The 18,658-nt window shown below is 38.0% G+C and overlaps 2 protein-coding genes across 13 annotated transcripts in view; one reads left to right on the forward strand and one right to left on the reverse strand.

The window, feature by feature from the left end:
• The window catches only part of LOC130915781 (AP-3 complex subunit beta-2), a 71,790-nt gene extending 57,984 nt beyond the window's left edge, over positions 1–13,806 (forward strand). For 2 of the 11 annotated variants that reach the window (XM_057835853.1, XM_057835854.1), the window contains exons 24-26: positions 2,384–2,481; positions 5,125–5,263; positions 9,822–13,783. In XM_057835853.1, coding sequence (XP_057691836.1) covers positions 2,384–2,481; positions 5,125–5,263; positions 9,822–9,972 — 388 coding nt within the window. In that variant the 3' untranslated portion in view covers positions 9,973–13,783. Of the gene's footprint in view, positions 1–2,383; positions 2,482–2,678; positions 2,700–5,124; positions 5,264–9,773 lie in introns of all 11 variants that reach the window. The other 9 variants (XM_057835847.1, XM_057835848.1, XM_057835849.1 and 6 more) reach the window with 9 other exon arrangements.
• The window catches only part of sv2 (synaptic vesicle glycoprotein 2), a 28,483-nt gene continuing 18,065 nt past the window's right edge, over positions 8,241–18,658 (reverse strand). Inside the window, exons 11-13 of one of the 2 annotated variants that reach the window (XM_057835857.1) lie at positions 17,542–17,637; positions 17,311–17,470; positions 8,241–13,388 (exon numbers count right to left, since the gene is read on the reverse strand). In XM_057835857.1, coding sequence (XP_057691840.1) covers positions 13,205–13,388; positions 17,311–17,470; positions 17,542–17,637 — 440 coding nt within the window. In that variant the 3' untranslated portion in view covers positions 8,241–13,204. The remainder of the gene's footprint in view (positions 13,389–17,310; positions 17,471–17,541; positions 17,638–18,658) is intronic. The other variant, XM_057835858.1, reaches the window with a different exon arrangement.

An 18,658-nucleotide genomic window follows, 5' to 3' on the forward strand; every position in this document is an offset into this window, starting at 1 on the left:
AGACATAAAATCAAGCTTCTCCCATGGCCATCTCAGTCCCCAGACCTTGTTTTGTTGGCAAAAGGGGGTTGTACAAAGTATTAACACCAGGGGTGCTAATAATTGTGACACACATTATTTTATGTCAAATAATTATTTCTCTATGTGGGATTTTTTTCCCCACTGAATAAATGCACTTGTATTGAAGGTTGGATATTTCTCTTTTTTTCCATTAAGGTCCCATATTATTTTAATTTTTTTAAAAAAAATATTAGAAGCTAAAAAACACATCTTAACCAGGGGTGCCAATAATTATGGAGGGCACTGTAACTGTTCGGCCCAAATGCATGATGGGAAGTGGTGCTACCATGACTGTGTGTGGTGGCTGCAAATGGTATATCTTATATCGTCGACCTCCTCCGAAGCCGGTGTTGGGCCTCTCTTGGGTGGCATACTGGCGTGTATGTACCCAGAGTCGACAATTCTCCAGCTGCGGCGCAGCCAAGCGTGACCTCGCTAGCAGCTAGCGTCGTGATCGTGGGAACGAACACGAAGCGCGGCGATCGAGTCCTCCAGTTCGCCCTGTCGTCGTTCGTGCCTTTCCTAACTTCGAAAGTGCCTTTCTTAAAGTCGAAACTTTCTCCTTGAGCCTGATGCAACCTCCTTGTATTAAGTTTTTTGGTTTTTAGTCCTTGTAGTCCTTTAGTCCTTGTAGTCAGCCCGCGACATGCGACCTGCGAACACCGGCTCAACAGGAAGCGAACAACAAACAAATATCTTCTCTGCATTGTGAGCAATACGGAGTGTTAAAAATAAGAAACTCCTGTCAGTCTTCTCGCCTCATTTCCTACAATAGGTGTAGTTGTTGTGGAAGAAATGTCAAAACTTTTACCAATTAAAAGCACGGCACCAATGAATGCTTGTATCTACTCTACTCACTTGACGCTGCCTTTTAGATTTGTATATATGCAGAACAGCGCTTTTGTAGTCTATATGCGGCAATGCGTGAATGGGTCGTTCCACGCATGCGTTAATTGCGTTAAATATTTTAACGTGATTAACTTAAAAAATTACCGCCCGTTAACGCGATAAATTTGACAGCCCTAGGTAATAGTAAACATTATTGTTTTAAATTAAAAACCTAAAGTGCACAATGTAGGATTTGCACTTCAATTATTCAAGTATTGGCCATAATATTTCAATACACATTAAAGAAAGATGTTTTTGGAAATACAGTGTCACTTCAACATACGATCCTTTCGAAATCAGACACAAAATTTGACACGTCATACGACGATTGATGACTGCGACGGAATTTCATTTTTTTCCCGCAAGACGGACGCACAGCGGATTTTCTTGGAAATGAACTTGGGTCACAAGAAGGTTAGTGCAGTTGGTGACGCTTACCAAGGAAATGATAGAAAAATATGAGCGTCATGTGCGCATCAGTGAACTGGCTTGACAATACGGTCGAAATATGTGTACGATCTCGAGGACGACTCTCATTATTATTTGTCACATTTCTCGGACGGGCAGGCGGTGTGGAACCAAATGCAGGGAAATCACGGGCGAGGCGAAAGGTGGTGCAAAACGGTTTTAATTGAAGGGGGTGGGCATTTTGTGCTAGACAATACAGGTAGTCCCTGGGTTACGACGTACCCAACTTAGGTGATTTCGACTTCACGACGCCGGCTCTCATCAGCCATTTAGTCTCCAGTAGTTTTTTTTTTTTTTCCGTGTGTCTTGTCCTCCATTTTCCGCCTAATTTTTACTTAAATTTATGAATTGTGTATTGTGATTAAAATCTTGAATTTTTTTTTTTTTTTAACTAAATATAAGAAATCAATTAATGATTATAAACTAAAAATGACAGACATTTTGAATAATAAATACAATTACTTACCTTCTTTTTATGGCTAGGTTTTTTAACTAAATATTAGAAATCAATTAATGATTCTAAACTAAAAATGACAGACATTTTGAATAATAAATATAATTACTTACCTTCTTTTTATGGCTAGGTTGAAACAAAAGCGGTTGCGCGACGTCTGTATACGGGGGTTTTCAGGGTAAAACGGACAAATTAAAAATAGTTCGGAGGCTTAGTTTTCCATGAATCTGCTATGGCAGCATATAAACATATTGTTCTATCAAACACAACAGTTGTTTTGGCCTAAAATACAGCAGTTTCTTTTAAAGAGGAGTGCAAGAGCAGAAACTGCTTTTCAGTCTTGTCTGTGTTTTCCGCCATATACAAATCCTGATTAATATTTACCAAAATAGTCAATTCACTTGCTCTATAAAGTGTTAAGAGTCATGATTCTACAAGCATTCTATTTTCTTCCATACACATTCAATCTGTAAATTACCAATGTGGCTGAATGACCTCTGTTTGTTTCCACAGCACTCACAGCAGGAAGTTCTTTGTATCCATCCAGCCGCCTGTTGGAGAGTTAATGAAACCCGTTTTTATGACAGAAAACGAGTTTAAAAAAGAGCAAGGTGAGTGATGAATAACATCGGTGCTATTCAGTGTTGAAAGATGCAGTGGATCCTCAACAAAGGAATTTGACTCGATCCATTCCATTTCATTAGTCAGGAAAGTAGGATGAGCACCTTGTTAGTATTATAGAGCTTCCATCGTAAAATATCACGGTCACTAACATGTTGATAAACATGCTCTTTGCTGTCCTTAAAAGAGACGCTTTCACAGCGTCTAGGTAAGTTGCCTTCCGTGTTATCAAACCCCTCCACACCCCAATAAAAAACCTTTCCCCTAAATTCACCTACTTAACAGTTGACACATGACGCTTTACCCATCCTATTGCACTTATCTTCACCCCTGCAACAGAAGAAAGTTGGTTTGTCTTGCCATGTATAAACGTGGAAAAGTTTTTTTTGTTTTTAGACCGCCTGGAGGGAGGTCTGAAAAACTCACTTAGTTCTTGTGGTTGGTTTTGGCGGGGACACTTAAAATTGATACTCATCTGTTATGCATGGACAGATTTGAATGAAATATGGTAGCTGTATTCTAGGGATGTATACGCATCTAACTCTTGTTACAGTGGTATAAAAAACTATCTGAGCCTTTTGGAATTTCTCACATTTCTGCATAAAATCACCATCAAATGTGAGCTGATCTTTGTCAAAATCACACGGATGAAAATACAGCGTCTGCTTTAATTAAAACCACCCAAACCTTTATAGGTTTTCATATTTTAAATAGGATAACAGTGACAGAATGGGGGGGGGGGGGGAATAATTAAGTGAACACTCTGCCTAAGGAGACTTAAAGAGCAACTGAAACCAATTCTTACCAAACATTTTTAGTCAGTTGTGTGCCCAATCACTGATGAGTGGTTTAAAGCTGCCCTGCCCACTATAAAACAGACACCTGGTAAGAATTGTCTTGATGGGAAGCATTGTCTGATGTGCATCATAGCTCGGTCAAAAGAGCTGTCTGACGACCTGCGATCAAGGATTGTTGATTTGTATAAAGCTTTGAAAGGATACAAAACCATTTCTTAAAAAGTCTAGATGTTCATCAATCAACAGTCAGAGAAGTTGTCTACAAATGGAGAGAGTTTGAGGCTGTTGCTTCTCTCCCAAGTAGTGGCCGTCCACCAAAGATGATGCCAAGAGTTCAGCGCAGAATACTCAGAGAGGGAAAAAAGAACCCTAGAGTGTCTGCTAAAGACTTACAGAAATCACGGGCACAGTCCAATATATCTGTGGACACATCAACTATATGTAAAACTATGGCCAAGAATGGTGTTCATGGGAGAACTCCACGGAGGAAGCCACTGCTGTCTAAAAAAACATTGTTGCTCATTCAATGTTCGCAAAAAGGCACTTGGACACTCCACAGAAGTTTTGGCAAAATATTTTGTGGACTGATGAAACCAAAGTTGAATTGCTTGGGAGTAACACACAACGTCCTATGTGGAGGAAAAATGGAACAGCTCACCAACATCAACACCTCATCCCCACCGTGAAGCACGGTGGAGGGAGCATTTGGGACTGCTTTGCTGCCCCAGGGCCTGGAAAACATGCAATCATTAATGGAAGAATGAGTTCAAAGGTTTATCGGAATGTTTTGCAGGAAAACCTGAGGCCATCTGTCAGACAGTTGAAGCTAAAAAGAGGATGGATGCTGCAACAAGACAATGATCCAAAACACAGAAGTAAATCAACTTCAGAATGGTTTCAGAAGAACAAAATACACATTCTGGAGGGGGGGGGGGGCACAAAATATTAAATGTGATGGATCACTTGCTTATTTTCCCCTTTCTGTCGTTGTTTGCATATCACCCTTATTAAAATATGAAAACCTATAAATGTTTGGGTGGTTTTAGTTAAAGCACTGTTTTTTCATCTGTGTGATTTTGACAAAGATCAGATCATATTTGATGGTGATTTTATGCAAAAATGTGAGAAATTCCAAAAGGTTCAGATACTTTTTCATACCACTGTAGTTGTTTTCTATGTTAATTATAAAGAAAATGAGGTGTCAATCTAAGCAAATTAGATTTTCACTGTAACTCCCTCATGTACTACAGGCAAAAGTAGTTTCCTCAACTTATTATTTTTTGGATTCATCTTGTTATGGATCCAAAAAATACACTGTGAAAACTAAAGAAACACATATAATTATAATTAACTTCTCGAAATATAAGGATACTTGGCAATCACATTAACAATGTACAGAAATAGAACTGACAAATGACTGTGGAGATCCCTCCAAAATGTTGCGTTTAATGACACTCGACAAAAGTTACTTCTTTACAAATTAGCTTGGCCAGAAACCGACTGCTTTCTGATGCGGGGGTGAAATAAACATTTTAGGGTGCTCATCACCTAATGCCCATCTGCTGCTTCCAGCACCAACTTAAAGAAAATGACATCAGCCACTTTCTGTGTCACTTACCAACCCTTCCTTCCTAAATATGTCCTCACCTGCATAGAATTGTATTATTCAATAGACCTTTTTACCACGATGTCACTCATACTTCCAATTGTTGTCATCATTCAAGTCACTGACCTGGTCAGTTGTTGGGCAACATGATGAAAAGGTCTATCTAGCAGAGCACGTCACTTGTGGTTTCCTTCAAAGCTGATGCAGTGCTCGCTTCCCAAACAAAACAGGGCAACTGATGGGCATGAACGAGATCACAGAGAAACTGACGCTGGACGCAAAGTGTCGCAACGAGCACGCCATTGTTCAGAGGGTGACGGGGGCCGCCAATCTTAGCAGGGTGCCCTGTGGCTCCGACAAGGAGTGCAGGTAAGCAAAGAACAACGACAAAATAACACCTAAATTATTGAATAAAGGGGATTAAAGCCCTATTTTATATGTGTTTATTAATTACTAGCCGCCATTTTCATTTTCGTCTTAGTCTTTTGGACGAAAATGCTAATTAGTCATATTTGACTAATTTACCGTAATTTTCGCACTATAAGGCACACCTGACTATAAGCCGCCACCCACCAAATTTGAGACGAAAACCGCATTTGTTCATAGATAAGCAGCACTGGACCATAAGCCGCATCTGTCGTCACTGTATTATGAGATATTTACACCAAAAGTTTTCATCCGGTAACACTTCATTTGACAGCGGCAGCATATGACCAAATGAACCACCATGAACCTTTGAAGCGTCATTGCTTCAGGAAGCTTCATTTGGCCATCACTGCTCCCTTGGGAGAGACAATCAACCTCTGCTGCCACCTGCTGTCAACACTGTTGTTGTCCAACATGCCTCCTAGCAGGCATTGCAGCGCTACAGATGTAAATAACAATCAAAAATCATGTTCTGTGCTAATTATTTCTTCAGTTACTGTTCCAGTTGTTTCATTAATTACTAGTTATGGTATTTGGTAACACTTTATTTGACAGTGGCGCCATAAGACTGTCATTAGACAATCATAAGTATGACATAACACTGTCATAAGCAATAGTGAATGCCTATAACGGATGGAATTTAGTGTTATCTGGCAAATTAGTTCACTTTTGAATGGATGTAAAAGATCCGAACTGGACATAAACGGAGTTAGTGACATAATTTGCCACATGACACCTAATGACATCCGTCATAAGCATTCAGTAATGCCCATGATAGTGTCATGTCACAGCGCTTATGATGGCGCTGTCATATAAAGTGTTACCTATTAACCCAAAAAAATCAACAAATAAGCCGCATTGGACTATAAGCCGCAGGATTCAAAGTGAAGGAAAAAAGTAGCGGCTAATAGTCCGAAATTTACGGTATGTGTAATAATGTGTTTGTCTTCGTCTAGATTTAGTCATGAAAAACTCAAATTTCGTCTCGTTTTAGTCAATAATTCTCCAAATGTTTTCATCTATAAACTTTATACTGAAAGTATAAATAAAGGTTTCCAACAATTTCAAATGAACATTGACATACAAGCAAATCTTTGTTGTATACAAGTACCTTTTCCATGGTGATAATACACGCTCAGCAGGAAAACAGCATATTTTTCGCAATTAAAACTCACCTGGACGCCACAAACTGTATATAAAATGTTTTCCAAGAGTTTAAGAAGATGCTCAAGTCGCCGCGTTAAATGCTAATGCTGATGCTATGCTAACGCTTCAAGTTAGTTTAGTGTGTGATGATCACTCAGCACAGACCTTGGCAACATGGCATATCTAGCCAAGAAAAGAAAGCAAAACATACCAAGCAGCATCTGACACGTGTTTCACAAAGGGAACTTGAGACTGTTTTATATATATGAAGAATTCAGGGATTTAAGCATTTATTCACAAGAATTTTCACCAGAAGAGCTCTGTTTACGTCAGGCAGCCGCTAGCCTCATTCACTAACAGAGTAGCATTGTACTTCGACAATATACAGTACGTAAAATAAACGCTAACTGCACGGTTTCTTTGGTTTTAACCAAGAATTGAGACTGTTTTACGTCCATATCTATGAAGAAGTTTGTCTGTTTACGTCAGACGGCCGCTAGCCTCATTCGCTAATAGTATATACTGTAGTGTATAATGATAATAAAGGGCTATTCTATTCTATAATAAGTTGTGATTGTATATAGAATTTATTAATAATCTATTTATGTATTTATATGCATGTTTTCCTCAAGTATTAAGTTTCTGATGTTAAATGAGTGATTTATTTGCTGTTGAAAACTTTGTTGTAAATGGTAAAAAAAAGTTGCCATTTTGGTAAAAAACATGGTAAATATTGCTATTGATCCTGAAAATACAGGTGATCATCTCTGCATTTGGTGATTTTTGTGCATCTAGTGCAGTGCTTCTCAATTATTTTCTGTTACGCCCCCCCCCCAGGAAAACGTAAACGTTGTGCCCCCCGTCTACAGAATTCTTATTATTATAAGTACACCTCTGCATAACATTGTGTCCTTTTTAATATTATATTAATTAATGGGGTAGCGTGGCTCAGTGGTAGAGTAGTTGTCCCTCAACACAGAAGTTGTGGGTTCGATTCTTCGCCCTGATGAACTCGTCTTAGTGTCCTTGAGCAAGATACTGAACCCCACATTGCTCCTGGTGCTGCGTCACCAGTAGGTAGATGGCGAGATAGTGTAAAGTGCTTTGAGCGCCTTGAAAGGTGGAAAAGCGCTATATCAGTATAACACCATTTACCAATATTAAAAAAAAAAGTAATATAAACAACTTACAATAAAGTGTAAAAAAAATAAATAAGTTCAAATTGATTAGCAACATTAACTCATGAAGACGATATGCCAAACAATTAGACCGAAAAAACAAAAATTAATAGAGCAAAAACGACAGTGTCATTGGACAGAGGGATGGTTTTTATTTCTGCTGCAGGCGGTATCAGCTCCTTTGCTATGGTGTGGGGTTATTTTGCACTGAGCAACTTGGTACGCCACATTTATATGATGCTAACAGTGCTCGCTAGTTTTCCTGATGTAACACTGACAAAGCGGGACGATTGTTGGCAATATTGTTTTCACGTTTTCGCTGAAAAAAAAAAAAGATCTTGCTGTCAGCTGTGAACATTTTTAGACAAAGTAAACAGACTGGTCTTTCCTCCTCTCCCGCTGTACTAAAACTCAAAGCCAATTGCTAAATACGCCTCGTCATATTTCCTCGTCTTATCTTTTCATATCTCCAGTGCTTTTTGCTGTGTGCTCTTCTTTGGTTCAAAAATACTGCGCACATGCTGAAAATGGGAGCTCTGGGGGGGCTCGCCCCACTATTTGAGAAGTACTGATCCAGCGTAAAATTTTAAGTTGTGTTGTACTTATATTAAAAAAAAAAAAAAATTAATAGCGATTTTATAAGGGAACGACTGAATTTTTTGATGCCGCTGCTCATGCAGACTCATACATGGCTAAGGTAGGTGCCTGTTTTGGTTTTAGGTCGATAGCAGCTTTGGTTTTGAAAATAGGCCCCGTATGAATCGGCCCCCTCTCCCGTGTCATGTCAATAGGTTAGGAAGTCTATGGTATAATATAAACATTATCCGAGTAACACACGTTCTTTTTATGGAAAATAATTATTTTTGTTCTGATGGTAATAATGTTGAGCCGGGGGGCTGTGGGTTTAGGCTCCTGTTCAATGGAAAAAATTTGCTTTTTTTTTTTAACCCAGAAATCTCAAAGTAACTACTGTAATTTCTGGACTATTGGGCGCCCCTGATTACAAGCCTCACCCAGTACATTTTTAAAGGAAAAATCATTTTGTACATACATAAGCCTCTCCTGCCTATAAGCCGCCTGTGCCCACTTAGTAACAAGAGACATTGACAAAGAAATACAGTTTTCAAACGTTTAATAACACACCTTAACTTTTCGTTCCAAACAGCGCCGGCAAACACGGCGGTTATATAGCAGCGGCACGGAAGTTGCATAGCATCAGCATGGCAGTGCAGCACTAATTGTGCTGGTTAATAAAAACATAAAAGTCTTTGTTAGCAATCTTCATCTTCCTCCTGTGCATTCAAACGATGAAAGTCTTCACCCTCAGTGTCGGATATGAAGACGCTCAGATGCACTTCGCCACGCACGCACCTACTCAGTCTCTCCTTCGCGTCGCCTTCAATGTCTCCCATAATGAGGCATATTCACTCCCAGCCTGTGCCGTCCTCCTCGCAGCAGACTGGCCCCTCAAAGCCCGTTGGTGATGGCGGACTCTTTCACAGTACTTCACGCTGCCAGGCTCCCCCGGCAAACTTGTACAAAAGCTGCTCTTCGCATGCAAAACGATCTCTCGCCGCTCGTCATCAAAGTGTCCCATACAACTCGGATGGCCAATTTAATTTCTTCTAGCATTTTCAATGACGCAGGTCTGCCAATTCTACTCATGCACAAAGACGAGGGTCCGCCACCTCTATTCATGCACAACCCACAAAGTTAAACTACCGGTAGTAGTGCAAACTAGCGTCTTCCTCGACACATGTATTCCATGTGTCTCACTCCCACATTCCATGCTAGAGCGCCCCTGACGGCCGTCAGAAAACTACACAAATTGGCCGCATCATTGCACACGCCGCAGGACCCAAAATGAGAGAAAAAAGTAGCGGCTTGTAGTCCGGAAATTACGGTAGTATTAGAGCTATCATTGCAATACCGTGATACCGTAAAACCGTGATATTTTGGCTTAAGGTTATCATACCGTGAGAATCTTAAACCAGCACATGCCTACTTTTGACAAAATGTTCACATATTTCAATGTTTGTTTGTTTTTTGTGAGCGCTCCCTAAATAACGGCCTTAACTCCCTCGACTCTGCCGCCTTTGGCGTTCACTTCTGTTCCGCTTTGACTCCAGTCCTGCGCTTCCTCTTTCTTCTCCTCCACTTCCTGATCCCGCACACAGGTTCGCGGGCCGGACCGTGAGCGGCGGCAGCCTGGTGCTGGTCACCGTAATCACCAAGGAGGACGGCGCCGCCCAGTTGACGCTCAATTGCGACAAAATGGTGATCGGGACCATGTTGGTCAAGGATGTCCTGATGGCTCTCACGCAGTAGCATTTTTTATTTCATATAATTGAAAACAAAAATCTAAATACGAGTGTAGTAAGTTAAATTAGTGAAAATTGTGACCTTTTTTTTTTTTAACTTAATTTTGTCTTATACATTTAATCCATATTAGTCATGAAAAAAAAAACATTCTGGCAGTTTTTACCATCCCTATTAAATTCTACCATTACACCAAAATATCCAGCATGACACAGTTCAGAGGTTTTTCAAATTATTTTTATTAAAATTTAGACCTATTTTAAAGCATCATACCCAACAAATCAAACATGTTGGAATAGATTTAATAGAATCCATGATCAAAATTGTTTACATCCAAATGTTACTCTCCTGCCTTCCACATTTCACAACCTGTCTTTGATGCTGTTTTTTGTCTTTGCTGTTGGTGAATGTAAAATATATTTTACCAAAGCAGATAATTGCAAATTATGTGTTTTTTTAATTTATATATTGTGCGTGCTGCTTGACTGTTGGAAGATTATTTATTAGACAAATAATAAAAAAATACACATAAAATGCTTTTTTTTATTTTCAATGAACATTGATTATACAGTGATTCCTCGCTACTTCGCGCCCAGAGTCCATCGCAGATTTTTTTTTCAATTAAATAAATACAGATGAGCCGATCACGTAGTCTCACTCTCCCTCCTGCTACTCCTTCTTGGTCAGGCAATGCATTGGAGTTGCATACTGAAGTAAACGATTGACAGACGTTTAATTTTTGATCTTGCCACAGACGCCTGAATGCCGAAGCTTCAAAGCACCGTATGCGTCAATCATCGTTTAACTTGTTAAACCGCTGCTGTGGCAACTCATTGTGTGTAAGTAAGCACCTTGAGCGGATTTGAGTGGACTCAATCAATGAAACATTTAATAATAACTTTTTTCATGTTTAAAAATAATTCAGTGGGACAGTAACATGCTTAAAGCCGCAAAAAACGAGGGATCACTGTATATTTATAGCATATAGAAAACGTAACTGGTGATAGAGAAGCCCACCAGTGGCCCACAATATTTAAAAAAAATACAATTGTACATTTTGAAATTGCACTTTCAAATGTATCACTAAAGAGAGTGGGGGAGTTGGGCAAGAAATCCTGGCGGCCCACCGGGCTTATAAAGCACTGGGGAAAACGGTACTTTAATTTTTCTGATTTATTTAAAAAATATACAGTATTTTAAAAATATGAGTACAAAATATATATGGCTGAAAACACAGACAAGGCTGAAAAAGCAGTTTCTTCTTACACTCCTCTTTAAAATAAACAGCTGTTTTAAGCCATAAGAACTGTTGTGTTTGATAGAACAATATGTCTATATGCTGCCATAGCAATTTCATGGCGCATTCAGCCCCAGAACTATTTTTAATTTGTCGGTATTACCCTGGAGACACCCGTTTACAGACACCGCGCAACTGCTTTTGTTTCAACCCAGCAATAAAAAGATAAGTATCGTTCGAAATGTCTATCATTTTTTAGCTTAGAATCATTAATGGATGTCTAATATTTAGTTAAAAAAAGAAATGACTATAAAATTATTTACTCGTACATTTTAAACTTTTAAACAAATTACGTCACAAAAAATACTATCCCTAAATAGGTCACGGATATCTACCTCATAACTATCGCTTAATGGTATTTTTTTTGTTATAGTCGTATTTTCCCCGATATTATTGATAATAAATAATCGATCCAAACAAAGAAAAATTGAAAAAAAAAAAAAGTTTTAAAACAGTAAATATTTGAAAAAGAAAACCTCGACCACTCCTTGATGTCTGCGATTTCTGCATTCCCTTATTATATTACCATGTTTCACCCATAAAATCCCCCAAAATTCCAGCTGTGGCCATTCACAGCTGTGTTTTGAAACTTGGTGATACATGCTACAGAGTTTTTGGATTGAAACAAGGTAAGTACACGATAATAACTCGTTAAAACCATGGTGTCTAATTAGGCTCTCTTTTGCTCTCACCTCGAGTTAGGGTTTAGGGGTTTAAAAAATGTTTTTTTTTTTCCTAATTGCCCTCCTGTTCAAATTTTTTCTTACCCCAGAAACTTGAAATTTTAAGCTTTACAATGATGTATCACACATGCATATAGGACAATTTTGTAATTTGGCCAAATTAGGGGTTCTCAGAGCGGAACTTCAAGTCACCTGAGTGTTTTCCGCCATATATATTTTACAGGGGAAAACAAAATTGTCAGGCTTGTCAATATGAATATGATTATGACTAGGGTTGTTGCTCCCGATCCGATCCCGATCGTTTTAGTTTGAGTATCTGCCGATCCCGATATTTCCCGATCCGATTGCTTTTTTTTTTTGCTCACGATTCAATTCCAATCATTCCCGATAATGTTTCCCCATCATATACATTTTGGCAATGCATTAAGAAAAAAATGAATAAAACCCGGACGAATATATGCATTCAACATACAGTACATAAGTACTGTATTTGTTTATTATGACAATAAATCCTCAAGATGGCATTTACATTATTAACATTCTTTCTGTGAGAGGGATCCACGGATAGAAAGACGTGTAATTCTTAAAGGATAAATGTGACTTTGTATATTGTGACTAAATATTGCCATCGAGTGTATTTGTTGAGCTTTCAGTAAATGATACTGCAGCCATTTAACTTCTGCCCAAATGCATGATAAGAAGTGCAACCATAACCGTGCGTAGGGGCACCAATTGATATATCTTCTCTGCGTTGGGAAAGAACATAAGGTGTTAAGAAAATCATCAACTACTACCTTTCTTCCCCACATTGCCTCCCACATTATTATTTTCTGAGAGAGGTATTGTAAGGCTTTAGCCATATTGAAATTGGCTCCAAAGGCTGTGAAAATTATCTTTACTCATTATACGCTGCCTTTTAGCGCTAACGATAGGTAAAACGGCGTTTTTATAGATTGAACGCAACAATGCGTGAATATTACCGCCATTAACGCAATAAATTTGATAGCCCTACTTTAAGCCAAAACTACTCTGGATGAGTGTAAGACATTTTGTCTGTAACGTTAAATACAATTAGAAAACGATTTAATTAAAAAATATATATATTAAAAAAAGGCATGTTCCATATTTTTTTGCCGATTACGATACTTTGAAAATGACGTGATCGGACCCGATCGACATCTCTAATTATGACTTAATTTCTTTATATTTTAACCAAGGCTGATTGTGCTCACTTGAAAGAGAGAGTCCTGTGAAGTAAAGCTCAGGTGAGCTCGGTCTGTTTGCTGCGCGGCAAAAAAAGCGCCGCAACACCAGCGGTAAGCAGCATGGCCGACACCAACAGGACGGGCACGGCGCAGTCCAAGTCCACCAAGTTGCCGAAGGCCACATTCCCTGTGATGGCCGCCACTCGGCCCGCCCCCGTGAAGAAGCCAAGCGCCGATGAACTGCCAGGAAAAACACGGTCAGTCGAAGTCAGGGGAGTAAAACTCATCTTTGTCGTGGGCCTGTATTGTATCAGGATTTCTTCGGAGGACCACTAGGGCTTCCACAATAAATTGATTAATGAACAATCAAATGACCCGACAACTATTTTCACAATTGATGAGACGTTGAGACCTTGTCCTAAAAATGTTCCAAATAATCTCTTAATAATTTCTTTTTTCATTTAAAATAAAAAAGTATCTTTTTTAAAATATTTTGCACAAAAAGAAACCTTTTGAATATAAATTTATTGAAAAGACATTGTTCTCAAAACTGTCCAAATTCAAATTTGAGCCTCTTAATAAGTTAATACTTCAATTTACCTATTTATTTAATTTATTCATGTATTCATTTTTTTAAATAAATTCAAAAAGAGAAAAAAAGTTTTTTTTAAAAATTTAAATGTTTATTTTTTAATTGTGTATTTTTCATGAACAAATAGGAGAAAAAACAGTAAATAACAAAAACTAATATACCGTATTTTTTGGACTAAGTCGCAGCCAGCCATAAATTCGCAATGAAGAGGAAAAAAATATTGAAGTCGCAGCGGAGGCAAAAGCGGATTTTAAGGGGGGGTCAAGGCTCCCCCAGGTGGCCGAAAAGTTTCATTGCATATAGTTGACTTTCCTACATATATATATATATATATATAAGTTGTAAAGCAATAAAACTGCAACAAAAATGAATGAAAGGAACAAAAAAATATATTTTTATAATGGGTCAAAATTATTTTTCGAACAGATCATGTGACTAGCAACTTAGACAGTCATTTGCTTTGCATATAATTTTCAATAATTTAAAAAAAAAAAAAAAAAAAAAAAAAAGCCCTCCCCTATTTTTTATTTTTTCTAATGATTTTTTCTTTGATTGAAAATATTTTTTTGGATTGAAGCAATTTTTGGGGGGATTAAATGATTTAGTAGACACAAATGTCCTAACCATAATACGGCCCGGAGAACAAAAAGGATTGCTTCAATCAAAGAAAACTTTTTCAATTAAAAATTAAGTGTTCAAATGCAAATTTTTCAATCTCTAATATTTTTTCGCATTGAAAAACTTTTTCCATGATTGAAATTTTTTTTTTTTTTTTTTTTGATTGAAGTGATTTTTCTTTTTGAAAATATGTGTTTTTTGAAGCAACTTATTTTTTGACTCAATAATAAAGACGATGTCCTAGCCTAAATGTGGGCCAAACATAAATCAACATTACTTCAATCAAAAAAGTTGCTTCAATCAAAATAAAACAAAAAACATCAAAGAAAAATAGCTTTCACATGCATTTTTTTTTTTTTTACTTTTTTGAGTTTCAAATGTATTTTTGCATTCAAACATTTTCTTTTGATTGAAGCGATTTTTTTGGGGGGGTTGAAAATACATATTTTGATTGAAGGAACTTTTTTTATTGAAGCAACTTTTTTTTTTAATAATACAGAGACAAATCTACCTCCATATGGCTCTGCGCAGGGGATACAATTTTTGACTGGGGTAACTACATTGGCACGACACCGGCAGGCGTAACATATTCAATGGATGACAATCTTGGCGAAAGCCGAAGCAGCCTGATTTAGAATTCCCCACAAGAATGATAGGGAAAAAAACAAATTATTATAAATACTCCTATAAGTTAGTTTTATTTCTGACACTGCATTTCGGGGTCATCAAATTGTTGTGCGCCCCCCCGCCCCAAAAGTCAAAATCCACCTATGACCGGAGGATACGAAGGGGGAAATTTATTTGATTAAATCCATAGAGAACAACAGGCTGAATAAGTGTACTGTATGCTAACGTTACATGACGCTAAAACGACAAACTGAGACCGCGCTGTTTTGTTCAGCCCCTCTCAGTTGTTTTTATAAGTTACCACCAATGTTGAAACACAGGACTTGAGCACTCTCTTGCAGTTCAATGTGAAATAACACTTGAAATTATATAATAATGTGTTAATAATTTCACACGTAAGTCACTCCAGAGTACAAGTCGCACCCTCGGCCAAACCATGAAAAAAAAACTGCGACTTATAGAACAAAAAAAATGGCTCTTTTTTTCTTTAAAAAAGGGAAAAACGAAATATTCTCAGATTTTTTTAGTCTTAAATATGTCATCGAGGACAACAGAAATGTTATTGCTATTGCTATCGTTATGCTATTGTTATTATTATTTTTTTTTTTTTTTTGACAAGTCGATGCACGATTTACTTTTGCGCTCCACCAAAATGGTGTTGGGGCCTTGAGTCTAGGGCTGTCCCAAACGACTAATTTCCTCCCAATTAGTCAGCCGACTATTTTTACGATTAGTCGACTAATCTAATATATATACATATATATATATTTTTTTTAACTACTTTAATAATGAAATTTTTGTTGGAAGTTTATTAATTCACAAAAAACATTTTGGAACACCTAAATTCTTTATTAATGTATAAATAAATAACATAAATAGCAATAATAAATCACAAACAATGACGTCAAATGCTGCTGGGATTAACTAGTGCAAAAAATGTAAACTGAAACACTGTGACTTCTCCTCTTTAACAGGTTAGAACAATTCAAAACAATTCTTACTCTTTTTGTGGTATGTCATTGTCTATATATTTCTAAATGTTAAAATGAATTGCAATGTCCCAGACAACCGTTTTCAGAATACTTTGTGTGAGTTCAGATGCTTTTCCTGGTGTGCGTGCCGCATTTTTGGGGGATGGGAAAAACCGTTCAACTTTTGTTTGTTTTAACCTGAAAATAGATAAAGTAGAGGGCACACTGAAATATTACCACAATTATTTTGAATGAAAGGCACACATATTTATTGTTACAAAAAATGTATAGTATTAATTTTATAGTATACGACTGTATGTAATACTTTATAATATTGTGTAACTAACATTAGTGCAGTCATTGATTACAGTAAGCAGGCCAGTGCTGTTTCCATATATATTTTTATTATATTATGTATATACAGGATATATGTATATATGTTCCCCAAGTGGGAGCTTCCATGATCCTAATAAATTGAATAATAATTTTAAAAAATATATATTTATATTAAGTATCTTATTAAATAAAAATGCATGTTTATACAATGCACATAAAGGCAACTTCCATTTAAAAAATTGTTAGAAAGTTGTATGGACTTACAATCCGCTAGCTTGTTGTTTCTTGTGGTCTTCGAAAATTACACTTGGGTGACGGCGCTTCAGGTGTTCGTTCATAGCCGACGTGCTACCGTGGTATGCGAGCTCAGCTTAGCAAAGAGTACACAAAGTGGCACCCTTCATATTTTCCTTGAAATAATTCCAGGCTCTGGCTATTCTGGTCCGCTTTTGTGGCTTTATGCAACTTTCACGTGTTACAAACTCATCCCTTTTTGGAACTTTTTTCAACTCCTCACCGGCGATTCACTTGGCTCGTTGTCGTCGGTTCGTCTGGGTTCGTCCGATTTTCTCCTCAGGAAGGCGGCGGCGTGCATAAAACACCGAGAGGCGTCAGATGGCTCTTTATGGATACTTTTATTGACCAAAACGAAAACGTAGGGGATGAAGCCACTCAACTCAGCGCTTCCCGCGCACTTTTCCAACTCATCGATATCGCGCCCTCTCTCCCGCTCGCTCGCTCGCCCACATTCTTCCTCTTTGCTCAATCTGACAACGCCGGTCACATTGAAATAACAGCAGCCCCCTTGGGGGTGCCAGTAACAACCGCTTGTATCGCGAGCGCCCGCCATTCTAAACTTTATCCGCATGTAATTTTTTTCAACCCGTCACGTAAATCCGTCGACGGGCAAAACATACCGTCGACGGATTTACGTCATCGATGACGTCGACATAGTCGACTAGTCGGGACAGCTCTACTTGAGTCTGACACCTGTATCTATAAACTGCTGCAAACCTACCGTAGCTGTGTCGGGTAAAGCTCGGTGCCCAAGACATCCAGGGCGTTCCAGGAGATGACGGACACGCCGCTGAACAAGCAGGCAAGCACCAGACTCTGAGTTTTTGTCTTCACCACGTAGATGAGGAACACGCTGAGGCTGGACACCAGCAAACTGCCCGCTACGGGACACGCACATAAAATATGTCAAATCAAGACGAATGAAAAAGTGTGGAATGAATGCATCCCTTACAGAGCAGCAGCTTCCCTCCGATGTTGTCCATCACCAGAATAGTGAAGATGTTACCCGGAAGGTTGGCGGCGGCGATGATGAAACCCTCCTTGTAGACTGAGTGAAAATGGGTAATATTAACAACTACAGATTAAAAAAAAAAAAAAAAAACTTGGAACTTCTTGGTTCATATCGTCATATCACATTATCACAATATTTTTAACTACTGTAATTTTCGCACTATAAGCTGCCACCAACACAATTTGGCACGAAAACGCCATTTGTTCATAGCTAAGCTGCCCTAGAGTATAAGCCACAGCTGTCTTTACTATATCATGGGATATTTACACCAAAATATATTGACTGGTCAGACTTTATTTGACAGCGGCATTATAATACTGTCATAAGACCAAATGAAACACCTTGAAGCTTTGACCCAATCGGCTGCAAAGCTTCAATGCTTCAAAAAGAAGTTTGATTTGGCCGTCACTTTTCCCTTGGGGGAGACAATCAACCTCTGCTGCCACCTGCAGTCAACAGTGTTGTTGTCCAACATGCCTCCTAGCATGCATTGCAGCACTACAGATGGAAATAATCAAAATTCATATTCTGTGCTATTTCTTCAGTTACTGTTCCAGTTGTTTCATTAATTGCTAGTTATGATATTTGCTAACACTTTATTTGACGGTGGCACCATAAGACTGTCATAGCAGAATCATAATTATGACATGACACTGTCATTAGGATTAATGGATGTTTATAACAGATGTCATTTAGTGTCAACCGGAAAATGACCTCACTTTTGAATAGATGTAAATATCCGAGCATATAAGCACATAAATGGAGTTAGTGACATAATTTGCCAGATAACACTTAATGGCATCCATCATAAGCATTCAGTAATGCCCATGACAGTGTCATGTCATAATTATGACGGTCATATGACAGTCTTTTGACAGCAATGTATATGCAAAAATCTGCTTTTGCTTTGTAAAACATTTATGCATACATAGTTCCATAGTATTCACATTAAGGCTGGGCAATTTTAAGATTGAGATTGACTGCTAGCTTAATGCTAACATACAGTTGTGGTCAAAAGTTTACATACACTTGTGAAGAACATAATGTCATGGCTCTT

The sequence above is a fragment of the Corythoichthys intestinalis genome, chromosome 5 (assembly GCF_030265065.1).
Source record: "Corythoichthys intestinalis isolate RoL2023-P3 chromosome 5, ASM3026506v1, whole genome shotgun sequence".
NCBI classification, from domain to species: Eukaryota; Metazoa; Chordata; class Actinopteri; order Syngnathiformes; family Syngnathidae; genus Corythoichthys; species Corythoichthys intestinalis.